The sequence below is a fragment of the Perna viridis genome, chromosome 1 (assembly GCF_037379345.1).
Source record: "Perna viridis isolate PV_CMFRI_1.1 ecotype Kerala chromosome 1, ASM3737934v1, whole genome shotgun sequence".
Classification (NCBI taxonomy): domain Eukaryota; kingdom Metazoa; phylum Mollusca; class Bivalvia; order Mytilida; family Mytilidae; genus Perna; species Perna viridis.
In genome coordinates, this window is record NC_142445.1 from 64006597 (window position 1) to 64020193 (window position 13597).

The following is a 13597-nucleotide window of genomic DNA, read 5'->3' on the forward strand; positions in this document are numbered from 1 at the left end:
TTAGTTACACTCTTGTGTTGGATATTCAAGGCCAATTTTTCTTATATATGTAGCCTACAATTACATGTACAGTGCAATCTATGTACACATCTGTTCGTAGCTGGCGTGAACAGTCAAAGTTGCACTGTCGACATATCATGTTCTGGAATTTCAAGTGTTTTATGTGATTAGAGAAGAAAATCATGGACACTTTTACAAATTGAGTATTAAGTCATGATTACTTTCTTACATCGACTGCATAAACATTGTTCCGCTGTTGAAATCATGGCTTGTTCAAGTCGGACCATTTGTGGAAATAAAACAACTCAAGCTGTAACTTTTCAATATTTTAGAAGTTTTCTTTACAGTTTGTAGATTTCAAAGCTTAAAACTGATAAATAATTGCTTTAATGGGTAAGTGAAGTCGGAATAAAGAAATTGTGGGAAACTGCAGGAAAATTTAACATAAAAATTTACATACCCAATAAATACAAGGTAAGTGTTTTTTGTCCATTCGTGATTCAACTTGGGAGAAATGTGCATTTATTGTGTTAGTGAAATTGGAATTAAACAAATTGTTGGAAAACTAACAAAGAGTAATCAAGGAAACCAAGGTTCTAGCTGTAATCAAAAGAAATCAATTCAGGGACAAAGACCAAACACGGAAAACAGACATACACAACAAAGAACATTAAGTAACTAGAATAATACATACAAAGTAACATTAGCAAATGAGCAACTCCGACTCCACCAAAAACTGGGAGGCAGGTTTAATGTAACATTCAGTTACCAATTTGTTCAAACAACATGTAAAGAAATGAAAAATATTCAATTCCATGAGTTTTTCTTTTGGAATAATAAAAACAAATTCAGTTTTGTATTGAAAAATATGGCAAATCTCTTCCAAAATAAAAACTCATGGAATTAAATGTTTTTTTTGTTTCTTTACATATTGACTGATATAAAACAGTGTCTTCAACTCCAAGATTGTGTGGTAAATTTAGTTTAAATCTGTCATTTGTACTTGGCTTTGTATAAATGACAATGTCATTTCTCATATCATATACAGTAGTGTCTGCTTATAACCTACAGGGTTATAACGAATTTGGGTTTATAACGAATTAGAACATAGTTCCCAGTCCCAGTGTTTTGAATCTTATGCATTTCGTCATTGATATAACAAATTCGTTATAGCGAAATCAGGGATATAACTAAGTATTTCTTATGGCCCGGTGACAGATTTATTGCTGAAGTTTGCCTAGATAAAACGAAGAGTCAATTTAATTGTTGTGTAAACATTGGACACAAGTTGTCTGCTACCCATGGTAATTGATTAATCAACAATTTCACGGTTGATGAACACACAGTTAGAAGATCAGCTAATCTTACCTGTATTTTTGTTTTATTAATCATTAAAATATCAATCAAATAATGACACCCAAGCCAATGAAAAATTTAGACAAAGAACATCCAAAGTTGTGAACTTTTATCATTTCTGATTTAATGATTATGTCGTTTGTTGGTAGTTCCATCAAAACAATAGTTTTTTCACACTTCAAGCCATCGAATATGCTGTGTAAATTACTGCAGACTTGAAAAGGTTTGATTATAAAAATTCTTCACAAATTTGAAATTCCAGTATAAAGAGAAAGGCATCTGACCTCAATACTATGTAACACTTTACCCACATAATGCTTATCTCTTTTCAGTCTTACACAGAAGAGGGACAGACTTAGAACAGTGATAAAAGAGAAAATATGCAAGTTTTTAAAAACAACTACAATAGCAACAAAAACAATTGTTTTCTTTATTATTCATCATTTATAATAAATACACATAACAAAACAATTATTTAATTTACCGCTAGAAAAAAAAAAAAACCACATCAATATTGCTACATCTTAAGCTTTAATACCACTTTTAAGAAAACAACAGGGGAGATAATACTAATTTAAAGCAAAAAGTTTCAGATAAAACCAACTATGCATATAACAAAGTAACTAAGACAGTCCCCTGAGATTTGTTATAAACCAACTCTACTGTATCTGATAGTTATAGGACACAAAATTGTCCTGACGTCACCGATTAGGGGGGGGGGTCACTTTTTGGGCCTAAAATGCACTTCTAGTTATCCAACTGTGGGGTAATATAGTTAAATTCTAAGAAATATTAGTTTACGGCTCAATTTTTGCCCCAATTTCTAATTCATACCAACATTCCTTTTGCAGTTTAGAACCTTGTTATAAAATTTTATAATGATCAACCAACTTATATTCAAGTTATCACACGAAAACCAAGAGTCTATGGATGACCACAGTATCATGTCATTATACAACCACAATTTTTCTTTGCGGTAATATAAAAATGCAACATGAATTTGCATTTTTTTATTTCCAACTTGCCATCGATATATTAGCAGATTTGTGTTAATATTGTGTATTTCTCTACAAGAACAGAACTGGTGTTTGGATTTTTTAATTTCAAATTGATACAGATTTCTACACTTAACCATTCATAATATTTTCACTAAAAAATTCCAAAGTTCACACTTTTATAGATTCATTCATATAAAATGCAAATATTAAGTGTCCCCTTGCAACTCTGTGGTGACTAAATATTTGTGGTAAATATTATAAAGAAATTATATCAAAAGATATTTTAATATTGTCTACTTATGTATTACATTTCACTAGTAATATTAAAGATGCAAGATCACATTCAGCATCTTTCACCTACATAAGCCCCATCTTCATTTTTCTTAGTTTGGTCACATTTCCATGTGAGGATTTATCCAACAAAGACATGGGAAATGATGCAAGTAAGAAAAGGAAAGGCATAGCAATGAAAGATCCAGATATTCTGAAAGGGGGGCTGATCCAGTGATTTCCATTGTTTTATTATTTAATCAATCAAACTTTTCCTACAACCTATTACATAGGTGGCAATTTTTACTGGTTGCTAATTTTGGAATATTTTAGTGGTCTGACTAAAATTGCCAAAATTAATTCCAAAAAAATATTTACTCTGGGCTTCATCTCCCAAAAATCTTCATATACCTTTTTACATCCACCAAATGGTACTAAATTATCTGCTTAAAGACACATGTAAAATATGTGTTTTTAAAAAATTCTCAATATACATACCTTAACACATAGTCGCTTACAAACATTACAAGTTTCTGTTATATCTGAATAAACCTCTAAAATGTACTGTTCCAGTTCAATTAAAGATCTTGTAGCTAATGTCACTTTTCCTCTGTGCTGAAAATCAACATTTACTGTTCTACATAGAAAAGCCTCTTTTTTACATGTAAGAATATCAGAGCACATAGTAACAGTAGCATAATTTAGATATAAAGCCTTCAGGTACTTAATATGGTAGTATGAGAGGATTAAACCTACACAATGTTGGATCATTGCTAGTTATCAATATCTGATAGCCAGTCTAAGAGAAGTTAAGCAACATAATCCTTAAGATGGAGAGAAACACAGATGGATGATGACCATTACTTTGTTCCATTGCCAAGAGGTAAAATTGTAAAGTGTAGATTTAGAACAAGAGGTCTGACACAATATTCATTTACTTCAATGCTGAAGATTCTTCTGAAAATCGTTCTTGCAATGTTTGAATAAAATCAGTTGAATAGCTTTCCTGAAATTGAGCTAATTGTTAAAATTCATGGACACTTAAGATGGATACCAAGTAATGACATAAGCTTACTTGTACCTTCAGTTTATATATCCTTAATACAACGTACTTAGATTAGAACAATTACATTTCTTACTTTAAATTTTTGAACATACATACATTTTATAAAATATTAACTATGAATACAACAAATACACAATATTTACAATTTTGATCCATTTCTGTGCCTCTAGTCTCTCCAGTAAGTTCTGAGCATCTTGTTTACTCATCTTCTTAGAAGTCTTTGTAAGTTTATCGACACTGTTGATGGCTGCAGTTGAACCTATTTCACCGTAATCAGAGTCTATAATAGACTCAATCTAAATTCAAAAGATAGACATTCAACATACTTTTATACATATACTTATAAATAGGAGTTATTACTAATAAAAATGTAAAACTTAAAAAATTCATGGAGAAAAAATTTACCCCCCCCCCAAAAAAAAAACCCCCACCCTATCTTTCAAGTAATATAGCCAAAAAAAAAAAAAAGAAAACTTTCTTTGTTATAGCTGTATGGTTGTAATCTTTCATACTGTTTCTATTTAGTTACTTTATCATTAATATTTTTTCCTTTCTGATAACCTCATTTTCAAGTTATTATATAATGCATGTACTCACAAGTATTTTGAAGAATTCCATTTCTGTCTGAGTATAATCTGATGCCAACTTAGTTATATTGCTGTCTGATGTACAAACCTAAATGAATTTTTTTTTTATTTGTAATTATACGCATTTTTCATGATAATAATTAGATTCTATTACAGTGAGTCCATTATAGAGACTTCATTTGACATACTTTTTTTCTTGGCCTTATCAGTAATTCAGATTTTTACACAATCAGATTGGCCAAGCTATTGCTTAACCATCTGGCATAAACTAATGAAATGTACATGCAAAAAAAAAAAAAAGATTGTCAATTTAACATTGATGAAAAAAGGACTTAATTGCTTATCACTGTCATTGTCCTTTCAGGACTCACAATATCAGTTATAAATATCTTTTCAAAGATGAAAAGAAAACATTTTTTGGGCTGGACCATTTTTTTCTTGGTAGGTAGGGAAAAGGAAAACAAATGTTCTTATAATTTCAGCCTTATATGTAACAGTTACTTCAAATGACATGAATAAAACTATGTAAATAATATGGATCATGATTTTGATCCCTTAAATTTGGATTTTTTTTTTTTTAATAGAATATGACTCAATATGTTTTATTGTTTATTTTTAAATGAACACCTTGGTCAAAGTATACATGAAAAATGGTTTGTGTTTGTTAACCATGAGAGTAGTATTTTAATACATAAAAATAAGTTGGAAAAAAGTGTCAACATTTTTTTTACATGCTTTTGAAATTTCCTTATAGAAGGAATGTATTTAAAACATCAACCAGTTGCTATGTTCATATAAATATATTATACAACACATATTTGCTAAACAAATGCTTAAACAACTTGTAAAGTTTATATCTAAAACATTGAAGTCAAATGATAGTTTTAGGTGTAAGAAAATACATGGGCTATATGATTATGTTCAAATTAGATTATAATAGATAGTTCTATGGAACTTACATGTAAAATTTTCCATTAAAGTTAAAAAAAATAGATATTTTGTTTGCCTCTTTTTCACCCATTTGACCACCATGACATTGGCATTTGCTTCATTGTAAATTTTATACATTATAGGGTTCAAGGGATTTTTATCTGCATTTCATATACAGCCTATGAAATACAATTGATCAACTCAGTAAAAATGAAACAACTAGTTAAAGATAGTAAACAATAAATATCACTTTATCAAAAATCACCTAAAAATGCTCAGTCATTTACTTTACATAAGATGATCCAGTATTCAGAAGGGCATCTATTTGTGAAGTGAATCTATTATAATTCATTATATTTTGTTAAAAACAGATTTTACACTTAACAACATGATAAAAGGTTATGCAAATAGCAAGCAACAAAACAAAATGTTAAGTGCACTCAGATAATGTGTCAACCTCATACAAGTTACACCCTTAAAAAGTGAATAAATTAAAACTCTCAAACAATCTTTAATTTGGATTCTTATTTTATCCTTCCAAAAAGCTTGAAACAATGCAGAACAATTAGGGCAACTATGGACACATCTTTTAAGCTTTATACAAGTCTGAATATAGATTGTGATTAAATTTAGATACAGGAAAAGATTCTGATCAGATTCAATGGCCCTCAAAATACACCCCAGCCTTCTTTTTGTGGTATGGCACCATGTGGTAAAGTTTAAAAATGCTTGTTTTGGTCTTTTTTTGGCCCCTGATTCCTGAACTGTTTAAGTCAAAACCCTCAATATCAATCCAAGTCTTTCTTTGGTGGCTCCTTGCAGTGCAATTTCATTAAAATAAAGATCTACTTCCTTGTTCTGGTTATTTTCTGGACATTAACAATGACACTAATGACAACCATTATACAATCACAATTTTTAGGAGGTAGTTTGATAAAAAAACTAAAATGAAATGCCATTTAGCCAATTTCAGATGGAAGAACAAAACTTTAAACCATTCCTTTTACACTGTCATAAAAGGTCAGCAGCATGCCCATTCACATTTTCACATACAATTTCACAAGTCAAAACCTTCATGCACACACATTAACAAAATTCTATTTTTATTCTGATCTTTGAATTTCTGTTTTTCCATTAGTACTGTTTTCTGGAACAGTAAATTTATTTTCAAACTGTGTCAACAATCGAGAAACATACTTAATTATATAATAAGTGAAACATTAATCTGAATACGTCTGGTAATTTCATCGCCTGCTGTTGGTTTCTGTGTACTAAAATGTTGTTTTTAATCAAATTCCATCATTTTTTATATACATCATAAAAGAATATAAGAACTTTACAAAGCTTTTCAGTTATAATCACCTATTATACATTGTATTTGCACATTAAAACATCCTCATAATAAAAAAAAAATCCAATTTGATTATTTGTGCCCTTAAAAAAATCCCCTCTGTACCCCAAATTCAAAGGTCAGGTGCATAAGCCCCCTCCCCCCCCCGATGCAAAAAAAAGTGGGAATGCTCGGTAAGTATACACAATACACCTTAAGCATATTCTACTGTGACTGCTTGCAGTCAGTGCAAAACTTTCATGTTTTAAAAGATTTTGGTCTGATGAAACTTCTATCCTTAAATGGCAAGGAAGTACTCAAGAGAGTGTCCACAGAAGACCCAGGCGGTGGGTTGCACATGCCAGATTTTGTTTTCGAAACATTTTCTACTAATTGAGGCCACAAACACATGTCAAAATGATGTTGCTTTGTTATTACCTAAAATGAAAAGAATGAAATAAAACTAGAAATCATTAAAATGGAATCCATCTCTGTGAGCCTCACCATGGCAACAGCAGCCATATATACCTTGGTCAAAGTTCAAGGCCATTATCCATGGTACACAACCCTTTGTCTTAAGGTGATCTACCCACACACCAAATATCAAAAGCCCACATAGAAAGATGAAAAAGTTACTGCCCAGACATGTGCTAGTAACCCAAAATACAGGACCAATGCATTATGTTTAGGTGATCTACCCACATGCCAAATATTAAAACTCCACTTTGAAAGACAAAAATGTTACTGCCTGGATACAAATTTGCAACAGATGGATGGACAGAGTGATCACCATAGGGCGCCCACCACTTTTGGTGGCCGGGCCTTAATAACACAGAACACTACAAAATTTAAAATAAAGGGAAATAAGTCTTTGAACTGTTGATAATTAAGTTGGTTTGTTAGGGAACTATAATCATTTATTACAAGTCAGCCACCTCGATACAGAAAAATCCTTGTTCTTCCTGTCATCATTATATTGGAACAAAAAAATTTGTAGAATAAAATTTACTGTGTGCCACCCATATCATAGGATCTGCCTGGTTTACACATGGACAGTTTCTAAAAAGTATGAAAACATTTTAAACATTTAATTTCAATATTTTAAAGCCATTAATGGACTGAAGTACTTTTTACCGGAAATGATGCATTGTCTGATGAGTTTTGCACAGACTTTTCTAAGGAGCATATTCTGTCCTTTTATACCCACCAGACAATAAAAGCTTTTTCCATCTTCTTCACTAACCCCTTTCTTTATTTCCATATGGAATGGTTGTATGTTTCGATTTATTGTTCTAACAAATTCCAACAGCTGTACTTTCTGGTCATCTTCTCTATCAGAGTATTGATCTGTAAAAACGGACATTGTACATACAAATCCCTTTTCATGATTTATAGTACCTGGTTCATACTACGCTACTTTAACCTGAATAATCAGATATAATTCTAGAAATATGAATGCTTTAAACTGGGGCAAACCCAGGTTAAAATTTCCCTTCAACCGAGGTGAAGTTCAAGTTTGGTGAATCAGAGTAATTATCTCAGGTGCTAGAGTGAATATACAAGTGAGGTAAAAGTGAAGTTGTTGCCAAGGATAATTCTGCACATCATTTTTTGTTAACGGTACTTCTTGTGAGAAAATTGCAAACTGTTGATTTTTTAAAATGAAATTTGTTTTAAATTATTGATTTATTAACTCAACAATAGAACTTTGCTAACATTTTACATTTTCCAGCACACCCTAGTAACCTTGATCATAAACATGCTTATAATTTGTGTAACTACCTGAAATTCTTTTTCATAGCCACCAAATGCATTTTTTTTCAAAGGAAAAAGGGAAACATCCTACATTGTAAAATGGGACAGCTAGGGGAACAATAGTGTACAGGGAGATTTATTCTAAATTTTTAACCCATGTTGCACTGCAGCAAATTTTCAAACTTGTGAGAACATTCATAAAAAAAGTTTTTGGATGGTATTTTCAAACAACAATATACATGTTACAGCCATTCATTTCTTTGTACCATATGTTGGTTTTTTTTTTTTAATATTGAAGAACATGACATTTTCGATACATGGGGAGAAAGCATGTTTTCAACAGCTGCAGCTTAATGCTTAGCTGAGAAGTAGGAATACTTAATCTAAAATCTATGGCGTGTCTCAGGCAGGAACCAAACCCAAGACCTCCTACAATCAAAGCGAACACACTACCGTAAGACCATCAAAGCAGTATACACATATACACTTTAAATGCTAACTAAAGGTGTAGTCTTACCATTAAATTTTAAACAGCATGTTCTGTAAAGTTGACGAACTTGTTTAGCATCCAGAATTCCCCGAGACATAAAAGACTGCAGGAATAAACGGTGGCTATCTCTCATTGTCATGTTTACTAAAAACTGAAATAGATACAATTAGATGTCATATTATTTGATAATCACATACAATGTCTTTTCTGTCTCACACATATCTTTTTACTGACTTTCACAACCAAGGGATACCAGTAGATTGGGATCCCATTAGGGGTGGGATTCGAATGGATAAGACCTCATAGTAACCTTTAAATGCTTATTTCTTTATTCAAGGCCAAAACAATATGAGTGTTATACACATCTGAAGTATGGTAAGTAGGGATTTTTTCCTCTACTTTTTAAACTTGAGTGTATGGGAGAAATATTATGACTTATTGAAGAAAAGAAAAAAACAAAAAAAAAAACAAGTCACAAAGTGATGCCTCCATTCCTAATGGACACAACTGTTTAGTCCAAACAATCAAAGTAGGACTACCCTTAAATATGTTTGTGTCTGGAAGCCACAGACACATGAAAGATGTGTCTACTGACACTAGGGCAATGCAATAAATAAACAATGTTTCACTGAACTGCTAAGCTGAAAAGTAAATTTTCTATCCATAGTGCATGTCAGAAGAACACATCATCTATGAAACTTTTTTTACAATGTTAAAAGATTGGGTTGGTTTCACCATGCTGATTTGGATCAAATAGCCAAATAAAAAATCAGATAGCAATACACGATTTAAATAGTCTTGCATCTTCTTCATTAAAAAATCATTTATAAAAGTTTTAAATTTAGTTTTCATAAAAAAATGCAGCAGTCCATAATCATTGAAAAAAAAATACCATAGCCATGACCATACATGTAAGCCATTACTTTGTTGGTTGTTGACATTGGAAAGTGTTGTTACAGTCTAATATGGAAAGCTGCTAAGTTTGGAACAACTTGACCAGACGCACATGTCAATAACTGTCATCCTAATAAAGTCTACAATAACTTAAGATATCAAGTTGTATAATAAACTTATAACTTCATCCTTTTGCAATGTAGTCATGCTCGATATTACCATAAATGGGCAATAGGTTTGGGATAAAATTGCCTATTGACAGTCAAATCACCTTACATAAAAAGAATATATGTACATGTACTGGTCAAAAAGTACATCAAAGTTCTCACAAATCAATTTTTTGTTCTCTCCTGTGAAATGAGTTCATGCCCAAAATTTAAGAAAAAACTTCCAACAAATTGCTGATATTTTGCTCTCAAAACCGAGTTATCATACAACAATTTGAATTGAGGAATTCAATTTGCGTGAGCAGTTTTGAGAGAATTGCTTCGGCCTTGAAAACAGTCAGATTTACTCAGACCAGTTTCAATATAATACTCTGTTCCCACTTTATTGCGGCAGGGCTACAAATTAGGAAATACAAGGCCATATCTTTGTTTAATATTTTTCTAAATGCAGGGCTAACACTACTTAGTGATTTGGGCAAAATAGTCGCCCTGAGGTCCTTCACTTTACTTTAAGGTAACACCAAAAGCAAAGTGAAGTCATCCTCACATTGCTGGGCATCATCTAAGATTGGGACTATATTCCATCTTTAAGAGGTGTTTTGACCAGAGTTGTTTTTCTTCCGATTTAAAAAAAAATTGTGACATTCAAGAAAATAAAATAGTTAAAATCTTTGAAATTCATCAAATATTCAATCACAAGCAAGTGTTATAATCAGCTTTTCATTAAATTCTTTTAAGAAAGGATACAGAATTGACATTCTTCAATCTCATGATAATCTTCGAACTTCATTACAAAACAGCCCCGTACAGGTATGGGTGTTAAAAGAATAGGCCTGCAGCAGCGCTAAGTTTGTCCTAAAAGGCAAATAAATAGTGCTCAGAACACTAGCCAGGGGCTAGGGCGCTTTGCCCACAGAGCAACTGGGATGTGTGCCCCTGATGGTTGAATGCGGTACCCCTGGCGTGTTACATGTTGGGGTTGTCGGGTTATAATACGGAAAACCTGACCGCAAATCATAGTGGTGCACTGTGTTGGGAAAGATGCCACGTTCCTCGCACGTTAAAGAACCCTACTGTGGTATTCTCCCGGAGTAGGAACCATTAGGGCTCTGCCACAGGAGGCTAAATTGCCTGACCCAACCCACCTCTGCCTATTTCCAGTGGCAATCAAAATTTGTCGACCCCATTGTCCTTGTGTCCCATCCCTTTTTCATTTCATGTTCATTTTATCATCAATTTCATGTTCATCGTCTGAATATAGCTGAAATATTGCCGCTCGGACGTTAAACCCCAACAAACAAACAATCATTACAAAACATGTTCAGTTGTTATGCGGTTTCTTGAGGTAAATTTATCTCAATACTGATAATTCAGTAGAAAACACAAAGCATTTAGTTTGTTCCTCTGGTTTCATTATTATACAGTAAGTTCTCCATTTCAATGAAACATTTCTTCAGTTTGACAAGTTTGTACTGAACGCTACAGTATGTGTCAATAAATTAAAGTTTCAATCCTGAAGTTGACTTGCCAGTCATATTGTATTTTGTACAAAAAATCAATACTCTTCAACAACTTATACCAGAAGACTGGATATTTGATCAAGAAATCATTATGGATTAAGTGGGACCAGGAGAAGAAAACAACTACCGGTAAATGGAAATCCCAAAAGGATTGTCGCTGCCTTAAATTTTATATCACAGTGCTGCTAAAAAGGCAAAATCAATAGGTCAAACACAATGCTTTGCTCATTCATATATTAAATTTATTGTAATAAATTTGCTAAGGAGAAGAGGTCTGGAAATTAAATTACATATATACAATGTCAATGTATAATAGTCAATCATTCAGTCAGCAGGCTGATTTCATTTTGTCCAAAATATCTAGTTACATACACATGTAAGTAGCTTAAAGAAAGATAACATTTACACATGTACATACAATGTATGTACATGTACCTCAAATAAAGAAGATAAACACATAAAAAAATGCTTGTCCAATGTTGGAATGGACAATTTAACATTATCATGGGTCTTACTGTATTAAAGTGTCTTTTTTCAATAGACCAAGTGTTTTAGACAATATATACATATACATGTATTTTACTACAAAGATTATAGTACCCCACTTATTGTAGTGGTTTCCTCCAAACATTATGGAAATTTTGAGGTTCAAATACCCTAAAAAAAACAATTGAAAGATATTAACATATTTACATATTACTAAAGTATTTAAACATTGTGAACACTTTCCCAATTTTTCATATTTATGTCATTTTAAAGAGGAAAGAGGTTGATTATAGCTAAGATTTACATGTATAAGGAAAGGATAATGTTCTTAGAAGTAATTTAAAGTACATGTATTAGCTCTCATAACAGAAAGTGTTGGATATTGATAAAAAATATTGTACAATGAAATGACTCAACATGGGCAAGTGTTCATTTACATTTCTGCATACCATGAGGCACATGTACAATGTTTCAAGATTGCTGCTACCAAATAACCAAAATCATCACTAATATTTACAGGAATAGTATTTCCTCTAAAGCAACACAACTTTTGGCAAATATTCTGTACTGTTGAAAATACAGAAAATGTCTAGGGGAGACAACTGACTTTCCTGAATAACCAAACATGTAATTTTATAATTGTTTACAAACATGGCAGGGCTTTCATTATCTTTACAGTGAACAGGCTTGATCGAGAAAATGAACCATATACACCTTCAAAATGTATCAAAGGGGGAATGGGGCCTATTGTGATTATGAACCGTCCATTTCCACTTTTTGAACTATCTACATTTTGACAGTAGCTGGTTCTTAATGAAACCTCTGACATTGTTCTACACAATTTGGACCTTTTACAAATGTAATTGGCAATGTTTGTCTAATTAATTGTGCAGTAGAAATTTATTAACAAATGATTGGCTGTCCATAAAATTGTGACAGATCCAACCAAGATCCATTTTCAACTTGCCAATCATTCATGTTAGCCGGACAATAGACAATAGGACATAAAAACACACATTTTATGTTATCTTTCATGTCTTCATTGGATATTTTCATTTTTTGTTTATAGTCATAATATCCAATGAAAACATGAAAGGTAAACATAAATGAGTGGTTTTATTTTATAGAACTAGCAGGACAAGAGCCATAGACTGATAGAGGTCAAAATCGTTGTAACTAATGTAAGTTGGCAGTTATGTTAAAGATGCTGCATCAGTGAAATTTTATGCTATGAAAGATTAAATGTTCTACTAACTTCAGACCAAAAAATCACTTTCGACAGGCATGTTTTTCCTCTGTCTAGACGAGGATTTTTATAGTAGATTATATGCAACTCCTTACTACACCTTAGTCTAGAAAACAATGTTACAGTGAAACCCCAGTATAATTAGCAGTTAGTTTAAGCCACTATCTATTTACTACATACTGTCTTCAGTAAAAGTCGGTGATGGAACTGAAAAGTATCAATTAGGGGACAAGTAACGTGCTATTGCGCTTGTAAACAAACAAATAATTTCCTAACTATGCAGAACAACTCTAGGTTCAGTTTCCCCGCCAAATGCCATAATTGCTACTTTCGTTTTCGTAATAATATGAGCAACGGGTGGGACAAACAGGGTTCCAGTTCAATTTTTTTATTCTAAAACAAATTGAACTTTTATTATTTACTTATATTTCCTTTTCATAGAAATAAAGTTAATATACCTTTATCTCTAATATGTCTAAATGAAACATGTAAAAATACTATG

The 13597-nt window shown here is 32.0% G+C and overlaps 1 protein-coding gene across 1 annotated transcript in view; it reads right to left on the bottom strand.

Moving 5' to 3' along the window:
• LOC148629822 (non-structural maintenance of chromosomes element 1 homolog) overlaps positions 1-13435 on the bottom strand; it is a 25952-nt gene extending 12517 nt beyond the window's left edge. The window contains exons 1-6 of the mRNA XM_088557796.1: positions 13276-13435; positions 8810-8933; positions 7745-7884; positions 4288-4365; positions 3834-3986; positions 3123-3239 (exon numbers count right to left, since the gene is read on the bottom strand). Coding sequence (XP_088413922.1) covers positions 3123-3239; positions 3834-3986; positions 4288-4365; positions 7745-7884; positions 8810-8921 — 600 coding nt within the window. The 5' untranslated portion in view covers positions 8922-8933; positions 13276-13435. The remainder of the gene's footprint in view (positions 1-3122; positions 3240-3833; positions 3987-4287; positions 4366-7744; positions 7885-8809; positions 8934-13275) is intronic.
• Positions 13436-13597: the final 162 nt, after the last annotated feature.